This window comes from Sceloporus undulatus, chromosome 2, assembly GCF_019175285.1.
Source record: "Sceloporus undulatus isolate JIND9_A2432 ecotype Alabama chromosome 2, SceUnd_v1.1, whole genome shotgun sequence".
NCBI lineage: Eukaryota > Metazoa > Chordata > Lepidosauria > Squamata > Phrynosomatidae > Sceloporus > Sceloporus undulatus.
In genome coordinates, this window is record NC_056523.1 from 24,556,403 (window position 1) to 24,569,688 (window position 13,286).

Sequence of the window (13,286 nt, forward strand, 5' to 3'; positions counted from 1 at the left end):
AAAACACAAAAGAGAGGAAAACAGGGGTGTTTATAAAATAAGGACTAATCCTTGGGCCCAAGCAATGCTTAAACAATGATTCAACCCAAAATCCAAGATAGTGGTGTGGGGAGGACCATTCAAGCTGATTTCGCTGCCCTCATTTCAACACCTGCTAGTCAAAATCCAAACAGTTGGGGGCTACTGGCCAAGACAAAAAACAACAGTGGCCCAACAGCTTAATAAAAATGCATTCATACAAAGGTGGCCTCTCTGCTATAATAAACGAACCCCCTAAAGACAGTCTCAGTCTAGGTTGCCTTTGGAAAGGCAGGATTTAATCTCTCCCATTTTGCTGGAGAGGGGTTTTGCTGGGTTTAGAGAATCCAGGAAAACTGTTATCACTGACATCCCACAATGAAACACATACAACAGCAGTTTTTACCACTTTTGGGATATCTGCTTATCTGGGACTTTCTGGGAGTTTTTGGAAGTTACCGAAGAAGCTCTTCCAGATGCACCCACATTCCAAGAAGCATGGCTTTGTGTTACGACATTGGGTACACTGAGATGAGACTCCCCAACCTGCTGGACCATGAGACCATGGCTGAAGCAATCCAGCAGTCTACTAGCTGGCTGCCCTTGCTAGCCAGAGAGTGCCATCCAGATGCAAGGATCTTCCTCTGCTCCCTCTTTGCCCCGATCTGCCTGGACAGGTAAAGATACTTTCTTCATTTTACTGCCAAGTAAAGCTTTGTGTAGTTTACTTCTGTTTGCTGCCTCCCTCTTCAACCCCAACCCCACTATCTACCTTTGAAGTGTCTGCATAGAAATTCTGTCTCTCATTTTCTCCAACTTGGAAATTTCTCAGTGCAACCTTCTCTGACCTTAAACCATAAAAATGTCTTGGATTACAACTTTCATTATCCCCAACCATGATAGGTATGATTATGATATCAACTATATGGCAACTATAGTTCAAACATATCTCGAAAGTTCTAGGTTGAGGAAGTCTTTGTTGCTTGGTGTTGTGTGCCTTCAAGTCATTTCCAACTAATAGTGCCCCTATCATGGAGGTTTCTTTGCATGTTTCATCCAAGGGGGTTGGCCACAGCCATCCTCCTAGGCTGAGAGTTACTTGCCCAAGGTCACCCAGTGAGTTTCCATGGCTTACCTAACCAAAACAACAACAACAAGCAAGCCAAAATCTAGAATGTGACAGATGTGATCCTAGCTTGTTTTCCTAGCAACACAGTTTTTGTACAAGTAAACTTAAATCAGCTTTGGTTTAAAAGTCTCTTATGAAAATGTAAAACTAATCTTGAGTACATTAAGTTCCTCTTCCATATTTGCATTATTTTACACAAAAAGAACAATACAATCAAAAGAGCATAAAAGCTATTGTGAAACAGACAAATATTTTAGACTTTGAAATTCTTGGCTGCCCCATTCTGTCTCTGTCTCTGTAGAAGTGATCAGACAAGCTGATGATTTAACTGATGCTCCCATAAATTTTCACAATTTACCTTAAGGCTTCAGAGATTTTATGAAGCAAGAATGTCAGAACATAGGAAGAGTTGTAGTGCATCAGACTAAAGATTCTCATTGCCCAGTGGCCAGCCATTTGTCTACAGGAAGCCCACAAACAGGACATGAATATATCTGATATGTTTTTAGCTTATTTAAAATATTTTATTGTTTTAACTTGTTTAACCTGTTGTTTGTAAGCTGCCCTGAGATCTTTTTGATAGAGAGTGGAGTAAAAATATTTCAATAAACAGACAAACTCAGAGATAATAGCACCTTCCCACATGTGTACCCCTAATAATGAGAAGCATATTGCCTTTGATACTAAAGGTAATATACAGCCTCAATGACTAACAATCATCAATGCCTTCATTCAATATGAATTTGTCTAATACCTTTTGAATACCACCCACATTGATGGTTATTACACTCCTTGGAAGCAAAACCCACAATTTAACTCCACACTATATTAAGTATTTCCTTTTTATCTATTTCTTTCTTTCTATTACATTTTATCTGTTTTATTTTTACCACTAAACTTCAATGTTCAGTTGCTCCTGGGTTGTAGTTTTGTGAGAGGCGGACTATCCTCTATCATTCCCCTCCCTTGCAAGCTGTGTGTGTGCATGTGCACATGTTCCTTCAAATTACCTGTTCTTAGGGCAACCCCATGAATTTCATAGGATTTTCTTAGGCAAGGAATATTATGGGGTGCTTTTGCCATTTCCTCTTTCTGAAATATATACCCTACAGCATTTGATATTCACTGACGGTCTCCCATTCAAGTACTAACCAGAGTTGATCCTACTACTCTCAAGCTAGTAAGCCCCAAATGCTGCAGCATTTCCTCACAGAGTTGTTCCAGCCCCTGGGTCATTTTACTTGCCCTTTTCTAGAACCTTTTCTAGTTCTAAAGAAAATGTTCTCTGCTTGCACAAATGGCTCCACTCTGCTCAAAACTAAAGGGGATTCAGGTAATTAAGTCAAGTCAGCTTTTGGCAAATACAAGACACAGACAATTATTTCAAATAGGATTATACCAATAAGCTATCTCATAAATTAAAAATGTGTTTGTAATAAGTAGGTCCAAAAGCTCAGTGAAAACAAAGAAAGCCAATTTGGGGTGTGTGTGTAACTCTATGACTGAGAATATGGTCTGCATGCACTGCCAGTCAATTTAAACAACACTGAACTAGATGTACCTATGGTCAGTATATGAAGGCAACTTCCTGCTTACTCATCACTTCCATCTTGTGACATCCTCAGAGCTATTTCTATAATTCACCTGTGTTCACTGGATCAAACCCCATTTGTTGTTGGAGCTGTTGATAAAAGAAATCTATGCTTTTAAAAGTCTGCTTTGAATTGTGCACTAACACTCAACTGCAAATCACCTATTTTACATGTAGTTTTCATGTTCAAACCCAAGCATTCAGATAGGACTGGGAAAGAGCCCTTTTTGAAACCCTGCATACCCTTGTCAGATGGACCAATTATCTGACTCAGTGTAAATGGAGGCTTGGAAAAAACTCTGTAATACTTCTGTCACCCTAGAACAAAGAAAAACAGAGCAGAAACATATATTATGAATGCAGAATCTGGACATCACTGGAAGGAAGGGAATTCAGGAATAATATTATATTAGACTACTAAAGCATATGCATGATAGCAGAACATATAGAGAAAGAACTAACTCTATTGATTTGGGCAAATTCCCGCTGTCCAGGAGTCAGTTTTCCACTGCCAAACTTTAACAGCTTTTAAAATGCAAGGGAACCCCTCCCCCTAAAAAACTGAAACAGGAACTGGCCAAATACCCAGTTCTGTTCTTTTTTGTAGGTTGTGTGGTGTTTTTTGGCTGCTTCTTGTTAGTTTTAGAAAATAATCTTACTGAATAAAAAGTATTCCAATGGGGAGATGCTTCTTGGGAGTTTTAAAAAAGGTTATGGGGGGATGGGCCACATAGGGATTTTCACTTTATTCTGCATTTGAAATACACTTCAAATATGTGTGTGCATTTTCTTTAAAGTCACCTGTCAACGGTTTTGCTAGTTCCTTACTCTGAAATATAGCCTACACCACCAGATATTTGTTGGTAGTCTTCCATCCAAGTACCAACCATGGCTGTTCCTACTTAACTTCCATCATAAGACAGGACATGGTGCCTTTAGGGTATTTAGGCCCTTATTCTAAGATACATGACCCTTAATTTAAGTATGACACTATCTGATAAATCTGAGTATTGCAGTTCAGTATGTTTGATACAAAGAGAAACTCAGCAAGATGTTCTGTTCCAGAACATTAAGGATTCAATTATCCTTAGCAAACATTGTTTTGGCATAACTAACTACATTTATCAAAGAAGGGGCTGTGTTAGTTACCAGTATATGTGTATATATGTGTGTGTGTGTTGGCTGGGCAACTTCTTCAAACTAAACATATCTGCAAAACTTTAGTTCACAAGGGTGTACATATAAGCCTACATTTTTACTGCATCCTTTTACCACAAATTTATAGTTTCAAGTGGCGATTACAGGCACCCTAACACAAAAAATATTTGGAAAATACAAGGGCAACCCTCTGGCTTTTTACTACTCTTCATACACCTTCAGATGTATCAGTAAAGACCAATAACCTGAACATACCTTCTTGGCTACATGAGTTACAAGATACCAGAGGCAAGATGGCCATTTGTCGGGGGTACTTTGTGTGTCCTTGCATGGCAGGAAGTTGCACTGGATGGCCCTTGTGATGTCCTCTGACTTTAGGATTCTATGATCTGTGATCATTATTTTACTGAGATCCCAATCCAGCACAGTGACAACACATGCTTCACTGGTCAAGAAATCAATGGTAAACTGGGAGAAAGGGGGCAGTCAAAATGCACCCCATCTATTAGAATCATTTTCTGAATGCAAGTGTGGCATAGCGGTTTGAATCTTGAACTATGACCCTAGAGACCAGGGTTCAATTCCCAGCTTGGTAATGAAACCCACTAGGTGACCTTGGGCAAGTCACATGCTCTCAGCCTCAGGAGAAGGAAACGACAAACTTCTTCTGAACAAATCTAGCCAAGAAAACCTTGTGATAGCTTCGCTTTAGGGTTGCCGGAAATTACTTGAAGGCAAACAACAAATTGGTCAGTTTTCTTTCCCCAATCAATGCTTCATAGCTGAAACTCAAATACTATAACTAATACAAATAATAAAGTTATTTATATATGGATGTTTAAAAATACTCTATAACTATAATCAAAGTAGTGGGTCAATTCCAGGTACATGTTCCTTAGGTTTTTAACTGAGTCAGTCTTCTTTCTCGTTCCAGGCTCATCTATCCCTGCCGCAGCCTGTGTGAAGCTGTCAGGAGCAGCTGTGCTCCAGTCATGGCTTGCTATGGCTATCCTTGGCCTGAAATCCTGAACTGTAACAAATTTCCTGAAGACCATGAGCTGTGCATCGCCTCTATCACAGATGAAACCACCTCAAGCAAGAGAAGTATGGCATTTTGCTATCTGTACTTGCCAAATCATACCCTCCCCTTCTTTGTTGTTGTGTGCTTTCAAGTCATTTCTGGCTTATGGTGACCCTAAGATGACCCGATCACAGGGTTTTCTTAGCAAGATTTGTTTAAAGAGGGTTTGCTCCTGCTTTCCACGATGGCTGATAGCAGTCCAAGGGGTGCCCTAGCTCATCACCCTCCACAAATCTGCTCCTTGGCCCTGTGAAGCTGTGAAGTTTTGGTAAGACGTCCATATAGCAAGGCATATGAGATTGGGGAAGAGCCATTATTTGTTTTGAATGATAACACCCTAAAATCGGCAAGCAAAGTTGGGCCTACAGTCCATCATACCTATAGTTTTTTTGTGGTTTTTCGGGCTATGGTGGCCATGTTCTAGAATAATAATAATAATAATAGGTTTTTTTATATCCACCGCAATCACGGGAATCCGAGGCGGTTTACAATAGGGGGATAACAGCAGTTCCCTGCCCACAGGCTTACAATCTAAAGACAAGACACAAAAGGAGAAGGGAATGGTGAGGGGGGAGGAAGTCAGGTCCAGCATTCTTCTCTCCCGCTGAGGCCTGGCCAAGGCAGATGGACGCGGAGGGAGGCTCTGCTTCTTCAGGCCAGCCCCTGATGGGTACTGGGCCAGCCTTCTCGCTCCCCTCAGAGGCCCGAAAGATGACAGTTAGGGGAGGGAGGGCCCTCTCTGTCCTTCAGGCCAGCCCCGTGGCGGGCCAGCCTTCTCTCTCAGAGGCCGAAAGATGACAGTTAGGGGGAGGAGCCTCCCTTTCTTCACGGGCTAGCCCCTGATGGTACTGGGCCAGCCTTCTCTCTCCCTCGAGGCCGGAAAGATGCAGTTAGGGAGGGAGTAGCCTCCTTCTCGGGCTACCCCCTGATGGTAATGGGCCAGCCTTCTCTCTCCTCAGAGGCCGAAAGATGACAGTTAGGGGGGAGGAGCCTCCTCTTCGGGCTAGCCCCTGATGGTACGGGGCCAGCTCTTCTCCCTCAGAGGCCGAAAAGATGAACAGTTAGGGAGGGAGGAGCCTCTTCTCGGCTAGCCAGGATGTAACTGGGCCAGCCTTCTCTCTCCCTCAGAGGCCAAAAGATGACAGTTAGGGAGGGAGGAGCCCTCCTTCTGTCAGGCAGCCCCTGAGGTTACTGGGCCAGCTTCTCTCTCCCTCAGAGGCCGGAAAGATGACAGTTAGGGAGGGAGGACCTCCTTCTTCGGGCTAGCCCCTGGATGGTACTGGGCCAGCCTCTCTCTCCCTCAGAGGCCGAAAGATGACAGGTTAGGGAGGGAGGAGCCTCCTTCTTCGGGCTAGCCCCGGATGGTACTGGGCCAGCCTTCTCTCCCTCGAGGCCAAAAGATGACAGTTAGGGAGGGAGTAGCCTCCTTCTCAGGCTGCCCCTGATGGTACTGGGCCAGCTTCTCTCTCCCTCCCCAGAGGCCAAAGAATGACAGTTAGGGAGGGAGTAAGCCTCCTCTTCGGGCTAGCCCCTGATGGTACGGGGGCCACCTTCTCCTCCCTCAGAGGCCGAAAGATGCAGTGTTAGGGAGGGAGAGGCCCCTCTTCTTCGGGCAGCCCCTGATGGACTGCGGGCCAGCCGACTCTCTCCCCCTCCAGGGCCGAAAGATGAGCTAGAAGAGTTTCTTCCTGACGTTTTGCCAGCATCTGTGGCTGGCATCTTCAGAGAAGCAGACATTCAGCCATTACAATTTTAAATGTGCCTTTTTGGTCTTACTGTAACCTGTGGAGGGCCTTAGAGTTATAAATTGCCCTGTGGACCTTTTGAAATTACCCACTCCTGCCCTAAGATTTTAATATCAAAGCTGAATGGAGCTCTCCCCTCTAAATTCACTGTAGTACTGGAAACAATTTTTTATTTCCAGTGTACTTCATCCTATAAAATCATAGATCTGCAAAGGACTGCAGGAATACACAGCTAAAGCACCCTTGAGGCGTTCCTGTTCAATTTTTGCTTAAAGACTTCCAATGAAGATGGGTTCTTATCTTGTTGAATTGATAGAAACATAGGGAAGTATTGATTATACTGCCAATATGGAACAGGAAGCAGATTCCAGGAGCATATTTCTGAAGCTTCTGAGGGAAAAGGATGTGAAATGGCACATATCATATGAGGGAAGATGGGAGTTAAACAAAATCAACCTCAACAATAAAGGAAATGTGGTTTTCCTATTGCTATGCTTGAAGAAAAAAGGCACCAACTATCAGCAGCCTTTATACTTCTTTAGGTCAGTGCATCTGAACCTAATCAGATGTGGGGATCCCAGCAATCTCACTCCTCCTATGTGCCAGGGATACACTATTTATCTCCACTGGCTATAACTTTTTCTTCCTTTTCTGGGAACTTGCCAAAGACAGGCAGCCAATGGCTCATCTACCGCACTGTTCCACACATCGCTAGGTTGAGCAGCACTGCTCCAGCTTAACATATCCAGGGGTAGCAGCACAAGCCATACAGTAAAGAATAACATCCAAAATCCACAAAGCAGTGATACCTTTATTGGATCAATCAAAAAGCACAAAATACATGTAGCAAGCTTTTTGGCTGGCCAAATAAAGGTATCACTGGCCTGCTATAGACTGCCAAAGTAAAGCTGCTTCAGGTCTCTTTGGAGGTATGCTATTTAAATTATGCATGGGTCCTAAGAGTCCGGAGGTCGCACCAAAGCCACACGCCATTCCTAAGCACTGGAGTGCAGCTTTGGTGCAGCTTCCGGATTCTTAGGATGCATGCATCATTTAAACAGCATACCTCCAAAGAGACCCGAAGCAGCTTTATTTTGGCAGTCTGTAACAGGCCCCTGTTTTGTGGATTTGGGATATTGTACTTTGCTCTAAGTTAAGTTAACCACAAAAGAAACCTATATAACTGTGTGCATGGTCCAACAGTGCCCCGAGCCAGCTGCAGGGACTGTGAACTTGAAGAACCCAGCTCTGCCAAGGAAATCCTGGAAAACCTTTGCACCTGTGATTTTGGTAAGTAAACAACTGCTCCCACCACTTTAACCACTCAACCAGCTATAAAGTTTTCTCCCCTTCTCAGCAAGCAATGAATAGCCGTATTTTCTGATGTTTTGTCTCTTTAAATATTGGCAAATACCAAGTGTGGTTGTGTGTGTGTGTGTGTGTTTGCTGGATAGAGGCTTAAGTTTTTGATCCCATGTCACTTTCCTAATGTATATCACCCTAAGCTATTTCCTGTATTAGGAAAAACACTGGAAATTTCTTGGGTAATACATTATGCATATATGCTTTCCTTAAGGAGACAAATAACAGATGGTGAAGGGATCTTCACTAGGAAGGGGGAATTAACCTTTGAGCCACAACCTCAACACAGACCACTCTCTTCCTACATCTGCTATTTTCCAAAATGTAAAGAAATGGGAGATCTGACCACAGGTCTCAATCATCTTATTTATTATAATTCCAAAGAATACAAACATTTAACTATGGCACAAAACAAAGAGAGCAATAAAATAAACTTTGTGTGTTGACTTAAGGTTGGCAGTTGTCTTTTCCAATTTGCAAACAGATGCATATTTTTATAACAAAGACTACTCTGGCACAAATTTATTCTTCAAAAGGTTTCACCGATTCCAAGCAAGGGATATCAAAGACAAAAGGGAGACTGTTAATTGATTTAAACACAGGGACTTAAAAGTGTCCTAAGCCAGGTAGAAAAATAGGCACTTCACTAACTTATTTCCTCTACTGAGTTATGATTGTTTCATATGCAGGAAAAAAAGTCTTAATTCCACGCAAAAGGTCTATGGCAGTTGGATGTACCAGTAGAAGGCTTCTCATGTCTCTTAGAATTTCATAAAGATACCTAAACTATTGTTTGTTTGTTTTTGCAAGCCTCATATATAAATCTTTCCTAAATTAGGGGCAAAACACACTGCCCCCAAGGGGTGGCTTCAAGCCGCCCCTTCTGAAGCCAGATTGGGGTCGCAGCAACCGCATACTGCAGCCCCAATCCACCTTTTTGCAAGGACCCACTCCTTTTTTGGGATGGCAAAAAAGCTGGCTTTTCCAACCTGCTGCGGCCGGAAGCTGGCTTTAAGGTGCTGGCTTTAATATTTTCAACCAACAGCTAATTAACTCTAAGTGGTTTGGGTGGGCAATATATTAATAACTTAATAAATACTAATACTGTAGTATAATAAGTTGTAATATAAGTAAATTTTATATGTTTATAATAAAATAAACAAATATTCACCCAATGTTACGTATTTTAACCTGATTTATACCTATTTTTAATTCACCTGTTAAAGGTTCTATTAAATTATATCCACTTCTTCTTGGGCCATGTCCCCTTTAGATGTTTGGCCATCAATAGTAATTAGTCAATTGGGGGGAAAAATCTCCCCATCCTTTGAAAGTTGCCCACCCCTGCTGTTTAGTTTTTAAAATAAAGGCCATCTGCTCTCTGGGAAAAGTAAAAAAAAAAAAAAAGTAAATGATTACTTACTTTAGAGATGGGGAGAAAAAAAAGATCTGACTATAACAGGGGATTGCCAGATAATTTTCAGTACATTGGCAAGGTTTGATTCCCTTTCTTAAAACAACAGTAGAAACAAAATGACAACTGCACCCTCAGCATACAGACTTATACTGCTGAAATAAAGTTTAAGGTGGATATCTGTGGATGGATTATGACTACCATTCTGTTCTGGTACTCAAAACTAATCCCACAATGCTGAATCTTTAATTCTTTTATTGCGTATCTTGGCATTACGCTGGCTGCTCTCAGGGTTCTAGTTTAAAAATATAAAAGGAGATCCAAAAGTTTTAAGTTGGCCCACCACTGACATATCCCACTGGCAGTCTGATTTCTCTCACATGTATTTGTTTTAGCTGTGAAGATAAGAATTTCTAGGAAGAACAAGACCTCCACTATTGCTGACTTTGAGCTTGATTCTAAACTGGAAGTACTGAAGCATGGCCCTCTCCTCAAGACTGAAACTCATTCCAAACTCCAGCAGTGGCTCAACCTAGATGCTACCTGTGTGCACAACATTATGAGAGGCACAAACTCAGGGGTATACGTAATCAGCGGTGAAATGCAGAATGGCAAAATTGTGGTGCACAAAGCCTATGCATGGCACAAGAAGAACCGAAATCTACAGACTGCTGCGCGGCGATGGAAACATTACAAGTGCAAGGTCTGAACTGCTTTAGACCCCTAGTATTAAATCTAATCCCAGTGATAGAAAACTGCTCCCCTACAGTTACCTAGAACTGTTTGGATTTGTTTGTTTTTTAATCCAAAACCTGAGGCAAACAACTGTATATAATGTATACTTGCTGTAGGGTTAAAAAAAGAAAAGAAATGAAAGCAGACAGACTCAGACACCATTGCACTAAGAAAGCTGTTTTCAAACTGTGTATGAGGAATCTTGGTATTCCCTGGGAGTGTTCACATATTCCTCAACAAAAAGAATAGCAATAGAAAAGTTTCCTTCCTCTCAATATACAGTATAGCAGCAGTAAACATTAGAAATGTAATGGGGACACTTTATGTTCCCATGAGGCAATACTGAAATCCAAGAAACCAATTTCTTGATTATGATCCCAGCACACTTCTCAGAATTCTCTGCAGTATGCTGGTTTTATCTGACAGATAGGCAGAAGTACAAATGTGCACAACCTGTATGGAAAAGATTCCATAAAAGTAGAAGGTTTGGAAACCATAGCACTAAGAAAAGGATGGAAAAGCCTAATTCAGGAGGAAATAAATTGTTGGTTACTGTTTCTAGGACTGCAGGCACGACTAGAAAGCTAATTCTATTGCACAGAAACTTGAGAAACTGTAAGAACACACTTTTATACAAATGAGCCCGATAATGTCTTATCATCCACAACCCATTTCCTGATTACACCTTTCCCTGCATGTTCTATTTCTGCAGCTTTCTTCAGTTTTATTTTATAATTTTACGCAAACACATATATACTCTTTTTCGAACTCACAAATTATGAATACTATGTATTTAGAAACCAACAAAAGCAGTGTGTGTTCCTTTAAAATTCTTGATGAATTAATACAATGATGGGCATCAAAGCAGCCTATAGACAGCACAGGCCTGTTTTATAAAGCCCAAGACATTCTCACTGTCCTCCTCCTTTCCCTGCTACTTCAATCACAGAAGTAGATGCTTTGCTTGGCAGTCATGCTTTATGATGTGCAGCAACGCTCAAGCACCTTCCTACACCACAGAGAGCCTCTAAACTTTGGCAGCTTCTCCAGTAGTGCCACACCTGATAGCAGTGTGGTTCTACTTGTATTGCAGGAGGTCCAGTGAAGCCCACTGAGCATAGGAGGTTGTCCACATCGATATTAAAATAATGTAACAAGAGAGCTGTCTAGTTTCTTGCTGTGCTTTCCTTTTGAATAAAAATGGCTAATCATTTATAGCATATGTATTATAAATATGTTAAAAAAATACAAAAACCCTCTATGCCACATTAATGTGCTTGCCAGGAATTCCTGAATGTCATTTTGTCTGTCTGTCTGTCTATCAAAACAATGCTTCACTGAACAATGTACCCAGGGCAGATGGGATCAATAATGGTCAACATTGTCACAATCTTAACTTGTGACTGCCTTAACCCATAGGGACAAATATTTTAGTGAAGACAGAATTTCCAAGGTAACTTCTTATGAACGTATGCTTACCAGCCCACTCTGCATGTTTTCCTCATGGTATAACCTTTTAAACAAAGAACAATATTTTTGATAATATAGTCACTCCTTCTAACTCACGGATCTGGGATCCGCACCCTCAAATATCAGCGGAGGGACGACCTCTGGTATTTCCTATGGCATGTGCCCAGGTCGCACACACAAGAGAATGCCCCATTCAAGCCTATGAGGCTTGAATATGCATGAGCCTCCTTTTTCACAGGGGGATCTCCTGCTAAAATGGAGAGCCAACTGTACTTCCAAGATTTAACCTTTGTAGCCCTCAGAAAAGTTTTCACTGCCACCCACTACTTTGGCTTATTTATAAAAAAGGTATAAAGGGAACCTCTATACACAGCCATTATGTCTTTCTGGCTCTGGAAGAACTAGTTCCCTATTTACTATGCGGCCCATTATACTGTGACTACAGGACTAATTTTGTGTGAGATCATTTTAGAGAAAGTGACAGTTGGGTGGTGGCTGATACTGGTCCAAAGCACACTGCAGAAATAATCCAGTTTGAGGCCACAAACACTTTCCTCAGTGCTAGGCAATCCTGGGAATTGTAGTTTATTGTGGCGCCTGAGCTTTCTGATAGAGAAGTCTAAATGTCTCACAAAACTACAGCTCCCACAATTTCCTAGCACTGAGCCAAGACAGTTAAAGCAGGCTCAAACTGGATTATTTCTACAGTATGTTTTGGACCATTGTGTGCCACTGACAGATCTTATTAAGTGCACTACAATCACGGTTGCAACCTTTCCAATAGCAGTCCAAAATATCCGCTGCAAAAAAAGACAGCGGTAAGTAGCAAAGAGGACTAGCTGTTTTAATTGCCACTATCAAAAGTTGCTCTGTAGTGATATACTTTCAGTATTAACTTTTGGTCTCATTCTTTTATTTTCTGCCAGAACATGAGTCTTAGTCTCACACAGTTGTCACTAATTTGTTTTAGCAAGTTTGTTGTATTTATATCAGGCTTTGTAACGGCCATTGTGCCATAGACAAATAAAACCAATCTGGATCTGAATCTACATTTAGGAGTCAACAATCAGATTTGCCACTGTCACCATAGCAACAATGATTTTAATTCTGGCAAGCTGCCTCCAGTGTGAACCAACTGCAGTATTTTGCTCTTTAAGCAAATAAGAAGAAATGGTTGGTGTTTCCCCTATTGAGCCCGTAAGCTAGTTGCCAAGCTAGCCCTGGCTGCTGAGTTTCTAATTCTGCCATGCCTCCAGGGCTGAGGATGCTTCCAGATGGTGGCTTCCAGAGTAGCCAGTCAAAAGATATTTTGCCTTTTCATTCATAACATATTATTTGGAGATAGAACAAAGAAAGGAATGATGAAAAAACACAGAGGTTTACAAGTAGAAGAGGCTGCTTGGAGCCCATAAAGTTCTGTGAACGAGGCAGAGCAACTGCATGATAAATAGCTTACCTGGAAACATCCTAACTCAATGTCAGTTGGCAGAACTATTTTAAATTCATTTCCTCCCTGTCCTTTTCTGCTTTGCGCCTTGGTTATCCTGGGCTGGGGAAGATTTAAAAAACAAATAAACAAAAAC

The 13,286-nt window shown here is 41.6% G+C and overlaps 2 protein-coding genes across 4 annotated transcripts in view; one reads left to right on the plus strand and one right to left on the minus strand.

Moving 5' to 3' along the window:
• Positions 1 to 13,286, minus strand: part of P4HTM (prolyl 4-hydroxylase, transmembrane) — a 38,328-nt gene that overhangs the window by 23,232 nt on the left and 1,810 nt on the right. The window lies entirely within an intron of this gene.
• LOC121924456 (secreted frizzled-related protein 5-like) lies at positions 478 to 10,388 on the plus strand. Its single transcript, XM_042455949.1, has 4 exons — positions 478 to 695; positions 4,831 to 5,000; positions 7,926 to 8,012; positions 9,894 to 10,388. Exons 1-4 carry the CDS (start codon positions 517 to 519, stop codon positions 10,205 to 10,207), a joined length of 750 nt encoding a protein of 249 aa, XP_042311883.1. The 5' UTR covers positions 478 to 516; the 3' UTR covers positions 10,208 to 10,388.